Source organism: Gallinula chloropus, assembly GCF_964237585.1.
Source record: "Gallinula chloropus genome assembly, chromosome: 5".
NCBI lineage: Eukaryota > Metazoa > Chordata > Aves > Gruiformes > Rallidae > Gallinula > Gallinula chloropus.
This window is the reverse complement of record NC_140090.1, coordinates 1,855,083-1,868,607: the sequence shown is the minus strand read 5'-3', so window position 1 is coordinate 1,868,607 and position 13,525 is coordinate 1,855,083. Positions and strand designations below refer to the sequence as shown.

Below are 13,525 nucleotides of genomic sequence, written 5' to 3'. Positions count from 1 at the left end.
GCCCTTGGATCCCCGCATGGTTCAAGGCCGGGTTGAATGGGGCTTTGGGCACGCTGGCCTGGTGGGGATTGTCCCTGCCTATGGGGTTATGGGACAGGGGAGGGCTCTGAGGGCCATTCCAATGCAAATCACTCTATAAAGATTCTATGATTAAAAAATGAAAGAGCACAGAGACAGACTTGGAAGCTTAAACAGAGACAATAAATACAAATACCAAATAAATTTCTGTATTAACAGCTAATAATAATCTTAATAAAAAAAAAACTTTTTATATTACCTTCATGCAGCTTTGGATTATGTCCATCACCAAGCTCCCACAGTTACTCACTCCACACTCTCTACACCTTCCCTCAAAACACAGAAATCCCACAACACCCAGAGACAGCTACAGGCAGAACCTCCAGATCCAAAATGTTCACAGACCATTCAGTGGTAATGACAGTGAAGAGCTGTGTTGCCTCCATTCATCTAAGGCTGCAAAGCCCAGCCCTCAACTCCAACCACCTGGAAACTGTCCGACAGGGAATTCTGCCACGGGCTGCTGTGTACTTACATCACTTGCAATATCTCGGGAAGCTTTAGCAGACTTGATAGGAATGGCATCTGCCCGCATGTCATAGCCCTTTTTCTTCTCTTCCTCCATCGCAAGCTTGTACAGTTTCTGAAAGGAAAACAAGCTTTGCCCTCAGGAAACACTTCACCCCAGGACACAGCCGTGTCCACGGAGGGACACCCGAGCCCTCCTCAAACACCCACCTCACTGAAGTTCACTTTGTTCTGCTGGGCCAGCAAAATACCAGGTGTATCCGGCATAATGTGAACGCTGGTTTTGTCCTTCTCCCAGGCTGCGATGTACGAGCGCTGAAAACATCACAGCAAAGGGAAAGAAGATCATCCAACTGCTCAACAGCAAGCTCAGAGAGGGAACTGAAGCAAGGTGCCTCTACTTTGCACTGAGTCAGGAACGGCTTTCCTTGACCCAAGACGTTCTAACACTTCACACCCTTTGCTTTCCACACTGCAGCCAAACTCTGCTCCAGACACACAAAACACAATTTGATCCAAAGAAGGAAGGCAAACCCTGACGCAAGAGGGTGCCATGTACCCCTTGCAAAGCCCAGGCCCTGCAAGGACAGAGCCCAGAGCCCTGGGAAACACACTCATTTCCCTCAGGCTGCACACACAAGGAAATCTCACCTGGTTCATGATTTCAGAGTTGTGCTTTGCCAGAACCATAGGCATCGAGTCAGGAAGGCTCGTGAATTTGATGGTGTCCGGGTGCTGACGATACTTCTTGTCACTCAGGATCTGGCTCGCCCTCTTGTTCTTCTCATCATCCAGGGAACCACTTGGTGACCAGCCAATGCCCCTCAGCCACAGGAGGTCGGACTTGTACACGTTCTGGAAGGACAGGCAAGGACACACCGCAGCTCAGAAACCTGCTTAATCCATATCTGGACCTTCTCCAACAGAGAAACAGATCACAGGACAAACTTCTGCTTTTCACACAGCCAGGAACAAAGAACTTACATCACTCTGAAGGTCGTACACTTTCCTGGCTTGGACAACATCGTTCTGATCCGGCAGACAGGTCCACCGATGCAGAGGGTGCTTGTAATCAATGTCACTGACCAACTCCTGACATTTCTTGGCCAACACGACACCCAGCATATCCACTGGGGTGCTGAAGCGTGTCTTTGACTTCTCAAAGTCTTTCTTGTACTCCCTGTCACTCTGGATCTTGGCTACGTGCATCGACCACATCATCTTCGGGTCATCCTCTATGTTTCGGGCTCCAATGTGGTGGCCAAGCTGCTTTCGGTACGCTGTTTTGTATTGGTACTAATTGAATGCAAAAATCACAATTATCACCTATTATCACTGTAATTTTCATTTGTCTGTTATTCATAGAGACATTAAAACGTTCACATGTAATATATTTTTTGTGTGTTTGTGTTTTTTCCCCCACATTTTTTGTCTGTATCACATCATCCAGGATGTAGTAACTGATTTTTCTAATGGTTATATACTAATTATTAGTAAATTATTGTATTTAGTTTAATTCACTTTATACCTTTAAGAATCATACATCTTCTGGAGAGGGCAGCAATATAGGACTGTTACAATTTTAGACCTCTCCTCCTTTTAAATAAAACCTGTATTTTTCACAGGTGTGTACCCAGCTCTATGCCCCATTACCCCTTTCACTCTGTAAGACTTACTTCACTAGCTATGTCTCTGGATGCCTTTGCTGACTTGAGGGGTATAGCATCAGGAGGAAGATCATAGCCTTTCTTCTTCAGCTCTTCATATCCTAACTTGTAATGTTTCTGTTGGAAAAGGATTGAAAGCAATTATTCAAATAAAGCTCTCTAAGGGATTTTTCCAATACTACAGGCTTCCTCTCCTGGTTATTGAAAATAAAGTATGAGATTCCAAGCACGGTTTAATTGGTGAGATTTTATTCCATAGCTTGCTTTTAATAATTTGCATTTTGTAACTGAATATAATAAAATAGTTTAAATTACTATTTGTATGTTTTCTTATTAAATCATTCAAGATCAACAATTTCTTATTTAAATATATTAACCTGAATGACAGAGTCTTCTACAGGGATGAATAATTCAACCCTGTGATTCTCTACACCCAGTTCAAACTGCAATTTTTGTCATCCTTAGTTCTTTTGATAGAGCTGCTGACATTCTTTGGCTTTGCATGTGGTCTACACGTGTTCCATTATAAGCAGGAATTTGATGTGAATTACATAATTCTATGTCCATCCAAAGAGGCAATTCAAAGTAATCAGACATTTTAATGAGAACAACAGGCCTACTGAACGTACTGAACACATTATCTACAATGTTAATATAACCAATAGGGATGAGTAAGATGACTGCTAACTTGTGTGGAATATTTTCTTGGGGTTTTTATATGTTAGCAACTCCACTTCCACTTTATATTTTAACAATTCCATTTGGGCTTCGCAGTGCATCGCAGATCTCACAAGAAAAGATCAGAAGTGTGCTTACAGCTGTTAGAATTGCAGAATTACTAACTATTGTGCTACATTTTAAACTAAAGCCACAACATGTAATTCCAAACTCCATAAAAGAAACATTGTAGAGACACACTTACATCACTTGTGTTAATTAAGTTTGATTTAGCCAGCAAAATTTCAGGAGTATCAGGCATGATGTGAACCTGAGTCTTGTCCTTGTCCCAAGCTTCTCTGTACAGTATCTGAAGAGACACACAAACAAAAAATACTTTGTTTGATAAAAGGCTCTCATGTGTAGCAGTAAATTCAATTTACCTTTACTATCCCAAAGTAAACAGGCAGTATGCAAGGAGGAGTGATGTAAACGACACAAGGTCTTAGAATCTTACTCAAATACCACCTTTTTTCTTCTTTACATCCATGAAATGTCAAAGCATCAACCTTATGATGATACATTTATGTACTACATATTAAAGGGTCTTATTTGTAGTTATTACTGAATAAGTTATACAGTGCTAAAGACCTTAATCTTTTTTAATAAATATATACTCATGTATTCATTTATTGCACCACATGTTCTGTCTCCAGAGGCAACTTACATCACTCCTGTTTTTGGCATTGGATTTTGCTAACACAACATCCATGGCATCTGGGATACTTGTGAACTTAATAGTATCTGGGTGCTGTCGGTACTTCTTCTCACTCAGGATTTCAGAAGCTTTCTTGTTCTTTTCAGCTTCCAAAGATCCTAAAGGAGCCCATCCAATGCCTCGGAGCCATTGCAGATCTGATTTATACATATTCTGTTAAGGGAAAAGAAAAATCAAAACCATGGTAGATTATTTCCCATCTCATTTATTAAACCATATTAAAAGACTAACTGGCATTTTAGGTTCAATAGTGATTATATTCATAGTGATCTATAGTGACATCAGAAGGGAGTCATTAAAGATACATTACAATAAGCAGTAAATATCTTACCAAAAACTAAATTAATTAAATCCAGGGGAAGCTTACATCACTCTGCAGTTCGTAGACCCTCTTTGCTTGGGTGACATCATTCTGGTCTGGCAGACAAGTCCAGCGGTGTAGTATCCGTTTGTAGTCTATATCACTAACCAGTTCCTGACATTTCTTAGCCAGAAGGAAGCCTAACATATCCACGGGCATATTAAACTTTGTCTTCCACTTTTCAAAATCTTTCTTGTACTCCCTCTCACTCTGCATCTTAGCTACTTGCATAGACCACAACATCTTTGGATCATCCTGTAAGCTGCGGAATCCGATGTGATGTCCCTGCTGCTTGCGGTAACCTTCTTTGTACTTGTACTGAAATTATAAAGGTTGCATTAGTGAAATTTCAGTAAGAAACAGACAGTGGTAAAACATATAAGCCATATATCAATATATTCACTCAGCTCATGTTTCCCATTATCAAGGAAATAAGCAACTTGCGATGGCACCTCATGTAAAAAGTTTAGTAGCCCCTTGGTTAATGCACATCACTTGGTCTCAGTAATTGCTCTCCCCAGGAATGAACAGAATCCCCGGAGAGGAGTCGTGGCTATAGGAATTGTGTTCTGTGGCATTTGATTCATATAGTCATACTGCTCAGAACTCCCAAAGGTTGACACACGAAAATATTCTGATGAATAAAATAGTCAGCAATAAAAAGCATGGATGCTTAAGCATGGGAAGTATTTCTTACCAATTACTGAAATCTCTTCCATACATGGAGAAGTTGCATTGACACCAAGTTCTGATAACTGCAATACATGTGTCAGCATGTATGTTTCAGAGCTGTAAAGAAGGTTTCTCAGTCTAGGCACTGGGATAAGCTAATTGGACTAAATTTGTTCCTGGTCTGAAAACGCAAAATCCAAGAAAAGACAGCTTCTAACTTTGTAGGACTAGCTGCTTCATGGATGGACCACAACCTTTGGAATTGCCAAGGTGCCAGAGCAACACTTCTTAAATCATGTTCTTCACTGACAAAAAAATATCAGCAAAGAGATTTGTTAGTAATTTTGCTTTAGCAGAGGGGTGTATCTCAGTCTAACGTGACTCTGTAGGTTACAGCAGCTACACAAAGTGTATGTCCTACTGAATTAGAAACGTGGCTTACGTCACTTGCAATGTCCCTGGAAGCTTTGGCAGCTTTCACTGAAATGGCTTCAGGTGTGAGGTCATACCCTTTCTTTATCATCTCCTCCCAGCCAAGTTTGTATAATTTCTAAAATTAAAAACAATATTAATCAAAAGTCTGAGAAATACATATTTCATCTTCTAACTAGCTATGCTAATGATCCATATTACCAAATTCTGGTTACTTCGAAGGCTTCAGTTATGGGAGAAAGGCTACCAGAATGGGAATGGAGACGTGACAGACTGAGAAGCAAGGAATACAGGTCTTCCAAGTCTTAGGCTAGTGACTAAATAGTTTTTCTTTATTGTAGCAGTTTCCTACTATATGTTTTGAATCCCCAAGATAACCTATCTGGAGAATTTGAAATATATACACCTGGGATAACTGAAAACTTTTCACATGGCTTAACAAAATTTTAATTAATAAGGCTGTAAAATAGCCATTTAATAACATATTCAGTTTGTGCAGTTGATTTTAAGAACAAGCACTTGCAAATCATAGATTTGCCTCTGAGCAATCATGTGAAACAAAATCTGACTATTTTATGCTGACACAATTCTCACTTCCCTATATTTAAAAGCTGACATAAAAGTTAGAATCACTGCATGTGTTTCTTTTCCCATTTGTTTAGTTAAAAATATACAGAATTATTCTTTAATTTTATAGGAAGGAAATTTAACATGATTGATTTCCATGGTAATCACAGAGTATGGAATATGTGAATCCAGATTTCAAAAACTGAACCTAGATTTTCCATACCTTATACTGTAATTTAGGCTGTTACTTTGCTAGCCTGAAGATAGTAGTTATTGCTACTCTGAAAATACTTCTCGCATAGAATTCTTGCCTCTGTTCTAATCCCCCATTCCATTTCTTCTAAATTACACAAAATAATTACGTCTTTTGAAATGGAAGTCCCCTTTAAATTTGAAGAAAGTAGGTATCAATTTAATATGTAATAGGAAGTATTAAATAACTCTACCTGACTGTAGTTTGTCTTGTTCTGCTTTGCCTGTAGAATATCTGGTGTGTCTGGCATCACATGAACCTGAATTTTATCTTTCTCCCAAGCTTGAGTATAAGCATGCTGTTGAAAAAAGTAACATGTTAATATAAATTACAAAGGCTAGCTCTTTCAATATGGATATGGACAGTAAAAACACAAAGGTGTTGACTTAGATTTATTGTATCATGTAATTGCCTAATCTGCAACCAGATTAACTAGGATCCAGTCTTGCTTCTAGTTAAGTCCAACTATCACGATCTTCAGGGCCAATAGTTCTATTAAGAATGACAGGAGAGGTTGGAGAGGTAACAAAGTGAAAAATGAGAAATGATTTATTTATCAGTAACTGTTTCATTGAGAGAAAACTGAAAAAAGAGGAACCTGTAAGTTTCGGTCGCTTTTTCCAGGGAAACATTGATACATAAAGGTGGTGACAGAGACTTACAGACTGTTGATGAAGATGGGTTATATGCCTAATTTTGCCCTTAGATACTCACTTTGTTCATTATATTTGCATTCTGCTTTGCAAGGACCATGTCCATGGCATCATTCTGCTTTGTAAAGGGGAAGATGCTGGGATGCTGGCGGTATTTCCGATCGCTTGCAATTTCTGTGGCTTTCTTAGATTTCTCCACATCCAGAGACCCAACAGGACTCCATCCGATACCCTTGAACCACTCATTGTAATCCTGCTTGTACTCATTCTGCCAAACAGAACGCAAAAGTAAGAGTTACAATTTACAAATGGCACATAGAAAACAATGCTGCTGTTTCCAAAACACAGGCAGAATGAAAGAAAAAACAGGAAAAGATGTCACAGCTGAGAGTGACAAAGAAAACAGAAACTTACATCACTTTGTATCTGATTCATGTTTCTGTAGAGTTCTAAATTCATTGCATCTGGTAGAAGCATATACTGGTGGATCAGTCGCTTGTAGTTAGTATTGGTTACACGATCTTGTGCCTCCTTAGCTGCCACGATGCTGAGTGCATCAGAAGGTGTTTGGTAATGAGTCTTGCTTTTCTCATAAGCTTTCTTGTATTCACGGTCAGATTGCATCTTAGCCACTTGCATATAATGGACAAGCTTGGGATCATCCTGCAGGCTGCGGAAGCCTACAAGTTTTCCTTTGTCTTGTTCATAACCTAATTTGTATTTATACTGTAAAGAAAATGGAGAATTCAATTTTATTTCATTTGCTTAATAATAGATAAACAGCTTGTAAGGAAAAAAACAAACCCAAAACTTAGATTAAAATAAGATATTTATGTTGTTAGGAAAACCTCACCAAGCATACAGAGGTGGTGGCTTTGTCCACCTACTCTTAGGGTGCATTCTAAAAGCAAAAGAGATGTCTAGTGCCTCTTTTAAAAGCACTACATTTAAAGAACTCTCCTAATAAAAGACATTTTCTTACAATAGTATATCATGCTTCTGCACAAGCTTCAATGTAATCTGTAACGTAATTGCTTTCTAATCTCGTTACAAATGACACAATGAAAATATGAAACATACTGATAGAAAGCAAGGGCAAAAGGAAGGCATAAGGTCTATTATGCTGAAGACGATTCTTTGGAAAAAAACCTTTTTATTCTTTTCACTCTAGAATGTAGAGATAGCCATATTAATGCTGAGATGGGCTATCACCAACAATAGACCTGAGGTACATTAGCCCACACAGGTCTCTGATTTCAGAACGGCCCTGATTCCAGAAGTTTGTATTCTCTGCACAAAGAAATTTAATGGGACTTTTAACAAAGGAATACAATAATTTCAAGAAAAGTAATTGAAGCCCACATCTGTTCTTTTCCAATATTGTAAAGATGATCTGAGAACATTCTAAGCTACAAATACACAACACACAAAGTAGCACCATCACACTGAAGAATGAACCCTTTTTTTCCTGAGAGTGTCTCTTATATCTCCTTGCCTATCTGACTAAAAGAATTGTTCTTTAACCCCACTAGAAAATAGAGCATATATGTCAGAATTATCTACAAGGAAGAGAATAAAGAAACTTCATATATTTGGCAATATACAAGTAAATTGTGTCAAGAGGTGAATGCTTTACAATATCTGAAATGGATCATTTTTTCTTTCAAGAACTTACGTCACTTGCGATATCCCTAGAAGCTTTGGCAGCTTTAATAGGGATCGCATCAGCTCGGAGATCATACCCTTTCTTCCTAGATTCTTCAAATGAATGTCTGTACATTTTCTGTGAAAAGAAATATACTTTAAGAAAGCAAAACACACCCTACTTAATTAAAACATAATCTATTCATATATTTAACACTCAGGCACTCCTGCAAAATGAGCTCCAGTCCTAACATGCATATACCAATGCCACTGATCTGCACTATAATCAGTAACAATAATGTCTAAGAACAAAAACCTTGCATTTGTTTTCCATTTGCACAAATATTGGTGAAAAGTTACATGTACAGGGCTGTTACCCTTTAAAAAAATGAGGCAAAATATGTCTTTTTCTTTGCACGTTAAACATGTGCACAAGTACAAACAGGTTGGTGAGGCCCTGGCACAGGGTGCTCAGAGAGGCTGTGGAAGCCCCACCACTGGAGGCATTTAAGGCCAGGATAGATGGGGCTTTGGGAAACCTGGGCTGGTGAGAGTGTCCTTGCCCATGGCAGGGGGTTGGAACTAGTTGGGCTTTTAGGTCCCTTCCAGCCCAAAGTGTTCTGTCATTATATAATCCTATATTTAGCGTATGCAGATTTAACAACTGGCTACTGAAAAACAGACTACATATCACCCGTTACTGCAAGAACAGTTTCAATCTGCAGGAAAGAACTTTTGGTTCCAGTACAAAACCTTGTGCATGAGGAAATAAAATCACAAATATGGTAACAAACATGGACAGTACTCAAAATCTACTATTTTGTTAGTGGCTATTATATCTTGCTGACCCACACAAACACTTCATAACCTAACTATAATATTATGGCTTTTTTTCTTGACAACTTTTGGTATTTAAGTTTGGGGAAGGAGGAAGGAAAAGGGGAAATAATAGCATTTTGTGAAATTACTACAGGCTAGCAAAGTGAGAATTAGGGAGATTTTTTTATGTTATCATCTCATTTATTCCCAATAAAAAAAAATAAGAGCAGCGTCTTAGTCTTAAAACAGTACTCACATCACTTATATTAAATGCATTAACTTTTGCTAAAGCGATCTGTGGAATATCTGGTGTCATGTGAACTTTCTTTTTGTCTTCTTCCCATGCTTGTTTGTACTTGTGCTGGAAGGATAGAGAAAATACAGATGTCAACATAACCAAAAATATAAAAACAATTTAAAGGGATATTTCCTATTTGAAATACAAAATTTCATTACAATGATGTAACTATTGACACGGTAGGAAGATCTGTCTTTTTATTTTAGCACTTAAAAGCAGTATGAATCAGGAAGAGCTCTTAGGAAGTTAATGGTGTGAGGCTGAAATAAAAGCAATGTATTCAAGCAACGTTCAACAGCAGAAAACAAGAGGTTTCAAAATGCACTGGGTCTGGCTGGGATGGAGTCAATCCTCTCAGCTCAGAGTGCACGACTAAAGCAACACTGATAGCACACTAATGTTTTAGCTGCTGCTGGACAGTCCTTGCAGTGTTTCTTTGTTGCTCTCTACTCCTGTTCTGAATATACACTTCTGGGTGGTTGGGGGGTGGGTGCAAGAGTTTGGGAGGTGACATAATCAGGCAGGTGACTCACTAACCAAAGACATACTCTATGCATTATAACATCATGCTCAGTAAGTAAAAAAAGGAGGAGGGGGATTAGTGAGGTTTGACATTTCTTGCTCTGGAACTGGCTGAGCATCAGTCTACCCATGGGAGGCGGGTGAGAGATTGCTTTTCCATCACTTGTTTTGTTTTTTCTCTCCCTTCTCCCACTTCTCCTTTGCCTATTAAACAGTTTTTATCTTGATCCATAAGTTTCCTTGTTTGTACTCTGCCTTTCCTCTTCCTGCAGCCTACTGGAGGGGAGGGAAGGAAGTGAGCATGTGGCTGTGTGGTGTTGAGCTGCCCACCAGTTGACCCACAACCCCAAGCCAAGTCAGAAGGGATAAAACCCAAACGTTAGAGGTGGAAGATCATTCATTTATCTCCTGGAAAATGAGCATCACTCGAGAGAGGCACCAGAGCTTTACTTTGAGGAAGCAGAGTTAAGGAAATTGCTCATAAGATTCTGATGGTCCCTGCAACTAAAATACCCCACAAACTTCAGACATTTCTAGAGAGCACCAGGGGATTACATCACTTCAGCAGGAGAATCAGGAACTAAGGAGCTCAGTATAAAAGCGTTCACATCATGCAGCAATTTTGTATTAATGTAACAGGCACTGGATGAAGCAGATCATACATTTAAAAGTCTAAACCCACTTCCACAAGGGATCTAGTGTGTAGATTTAAACTGCTGAAAGTCTAGAGTCAGTTATCTTGGGCAAACTTTATTAATAAAATGTGACCCCCCCCGGTCTGTCTTTATATGTATTTCTTAGAAATACAGTCATGCTTTGCTTTCAGGTATATTCAAGGTCTATTAAGATTAAACACAATTACAGTCATTCAATGTATTAGTTGCCAAAATTGATGATTTCCAAATACAATAAATAGTCCTGTTACATCAGCCACACTTCTGCACATCTAAGTGAATTCTGACGAACACTTTCTTACCTCATCCATGATTTTAGCATTATTTAAAGCTAAGACCATGTTCATGGAATCCATAGGAACAGAATACTTCAACGTGTCCGGATGCTGGCGATACTTCTTTTCACTAACAATTTCCATTGCTTTTTTGTTCTTCTCAGCTTCCAGGGAGCCCAGTGGTATCCATCCAACACCTTTCATGCTTTCATCATAATCTGCTCTGTACTGATTCTGGAGGCAGAAAGGAAAGCAAATAACTAGATGCACAAAAAAGTCTGTAAATCATGCCACTTCTTTCTATGTTTAGTGAATGCACTTACACTAAAATGAAGCATAGAGTATCAAGATGAATTCAAGGTTTATTTAGAGATACATTTGTTAGTGTGGCTGTATTCTATTATTTCACCTTTTATACAATGTTCAGATCCTCCTTGCGATGTGTTTAGATTGCTCACATACAATTTTTATGCTAAGGCCCTCTTGAAGAAGGGGATTATTTTAAACCACTACATTGAAGAAAAAAAGGCCCTCTTCTCTCAAGGTTAAACATCCCAGGAACTGTGAGAACACAGCTATTTAGCTGGCTCCCCCTTCATCAAAAAAGATATCTTGTGGGAAGTACAACACAAAACTATTGATGAAAAGTAGAAGCTTTTCCTATCTTGGCCTACACACACCTATTGCTCCTGTAGAGCCTGAGGGGACACGTAAGCAGCAAATATCCACTGTGCTTTAAACATAAATTACTTATTTCTGAGCCCAAATTCTTTAGCAATAGGCATCATTTAATATTTCAGAGTCCTAGAAAAATGCAATGGTTAGAATTGCTGAAGGCGTCATTTAATTTGCGTTTTATTATAGAACTGAACTAATTTCACTAAGAAAATACTACAATTTATCTTACAGTATGCTTTGATAAACTAAGTATCACTGTATTTGCAGTGCAAAGCTTGAAGAATCACTTACATCACTTTGTATCTGCATCATGTTTTTGGCTAATTCAAGACTCATAGCATCCGGCAAAACGTTGTAGGTGTGGATCAGGTTTTTGTAGTTCACATTTGTAGCCACTTCCTGTGCTTTCTTGGCTGCCACAACACTGACCATGTCAACTGGAGTATGGAAATTAGTCTTTGATTTCTCATAGCCTTTTTTGTATTCACGATCAGATTGCATTTTAGCCACCTGCATGAAGTGCACCAGCTTGGGGTCATCTTCAAGGCTGCGGAACCCAATATGCTTTCCTTTGGCTTTTTCGTAGGCCAGTTTGTATTTATACTGACAGCAGAGGAGACAAAGAACAGCAAAATTAAAATCAAATTAAAATAATGCACCATTAAGCTCAATTTTATCTCTGAAAACAGAAAATACTCGTTCGTCACGAGATCTCACATTTAGTCATTTAAACATACTCAGTCTTACAAAATAGCCCATGAAGCTCAGCAGCTTGCTCAACAAAGAGTGAAAAAGCCCAGTCCAGTGTTACTCCACAAACCACAAAGGTTTGTTCCATCAAGCATATAATTGAAAACTGGATAACTCAAAATGCCTGAAAAAATGCATTTGCATATAACAGAGCACTTTGAAAATGTTCTGGCTGTAGCAGTTCTGAGCATTACCATGCAATTAAACTTACATCACTTGCAATATCTCTGGAGGCCTTGGCTGCTTTTATTGGAATAGCATCTGGCTGCATGTCATAACCTTTCTTCTTCTCTTCCTCCCATCCAGCTCTGTAAAGTTTCTAATTTAAAATGTAAGAGAGAACACGGACTCTGTGATGAAGGCAGAACTACTGAACTTACATCTGAATTTAAATATTTTCAGAAAAAGAAATTAAAATTTAACCAGTTTTTGATCTATACAACAGTCACTCAATGCCCACGGTGAGCACGGTAACTCACATTACTCATCGTGATCTGGTTCACTCTGGACTGCAGAATCTCTGGAGTATCTGGCATAACGTGAATGCTGGTCTTCTCTTTGTTCCATTTATCAGTGTAGAGCCTCTGCAATTACAAAGTAGCATTCAGCACTGAAAAGGGACTGCACTCATAAAATAGGACCTTGCTGTTGTTTTTCTCACTTGCAGTAAGTAATATTTTACAGTACAATGAGGTTCCATAAGCACTATAAAATTTTTTTACAAAGATAACAGCCCAGAGGCAATATTATGCTCCTCCTCTTTCTTTAGTACTGCCTTTGAGAAACTTGCAAATTGCCTTGATAAATAATAACTAATAAATATTGAAACTTAACCTTTTCAGCCTGCTTGAATGCAAACTGTAATTTAAAATTTTTTTTCCACAAACCTGTCAATGGCAAACATGGAATAGGGGTCAGAGGTCTCCCAGACAATTAGGAGCAAATTTAAAGACCTCCACTTTTCAAGGAAAGATTTGAGTAACCTGATCTTGTGAAAGGCATGGGGGTTGGAACTAGATGCTCTCTGAGGTCACTTCCAACCCAAAGTATTCTCTGATTCTATTACTGACATAACTTCAGGGGGTTTTCATGTCATTGGTTATGAATATTACTTCATGCAGATACAGAGCAAAGATTACCAAAGCACTGTAAATCTGGAGAAGACACCTTTAATCACTTACACAAAAGAAAAATCTTTATCAACATAAAATGAGACTCTGTTAATTAAGAATAAAGTCTGAGGCTCCCATCATCTCTTAGGGTCCAGTCTTAACCAAGT

The 13,525-nt window shown here is 38.6% G+C and overlaps 1 protein-coding gene across 13 annotated transcripts in view; it reads right to left on the bottom strand.

Moving 5' to 3' along the window:
- Nucleotides 1-13,525, bottom strand: part of NEB (nebulin) — a 117,020-nt gene that overhangs the window by 78,950 nt on the left and 24,545 nt on the right. For all 13 annotated transcript variants that reach the window (XM_084264247.1, XM_084264242.1, XM_084264252.1 and 10 more), the window contains exons 30-47: nt 12,726-12,830; nt 12,458-12,565; nt 11,788-12,099; nt 10,846-11,052; nt 9,306-9,410; nt 8,262-8,369; nt 7,001-7,312; nt 6,648-6,854; nt 6,127-6,231; nt 5,124-5,231; nt 4,016-4,327; nt 3,598-3,801; nt 3,136-3,240; nt 2,223-2,330; nt 1,531-1,842; nt 1,198-1,401; nt 757-861; nt 554-661 (exon numbers count right to left, since the gene is read on the bottom strand). In XM_084264247.1, coding sequence (XP_084120373.1) covers nt 554-661; nt 757-861; nt 1,198-1,401; nt 1,531-1,842; nt 2,223-2,330; nt 3,136-3,240; nt 3,598-3,801; nt 4,016-4,327; nt 5,124-5,231; nt 6,127-6,231; nt 6,648-6,854; nt 7,001-7,312; nt 8,262-8,369; nt 9,306-9,410; nt 10,846-11,052; nt 11,788-12,099; nt 12,458-12,565; nt 12,726-12,830 — 3,135 coding nt within the window. The remainder of the gene's footprint in view (nt 1-553; nt 662-756; nt 862-1,197; nt 1,402-1,530; nt 1,843-2,222; nt 2,331-3,135; nt 3,241-3,597; nt 3,802-4,015; nt 4,328-5,123; nt 5,232-6,126; nt 6,232-6,647; nt 6,855-7,000; nt 7,313-8,261; nt 8,370-9,305; nt 9,411-10,845; nt 11,053-11,787; nt 12,100-12,457; nt 12,566-12,725; nt 12,831-13,525) is intronic.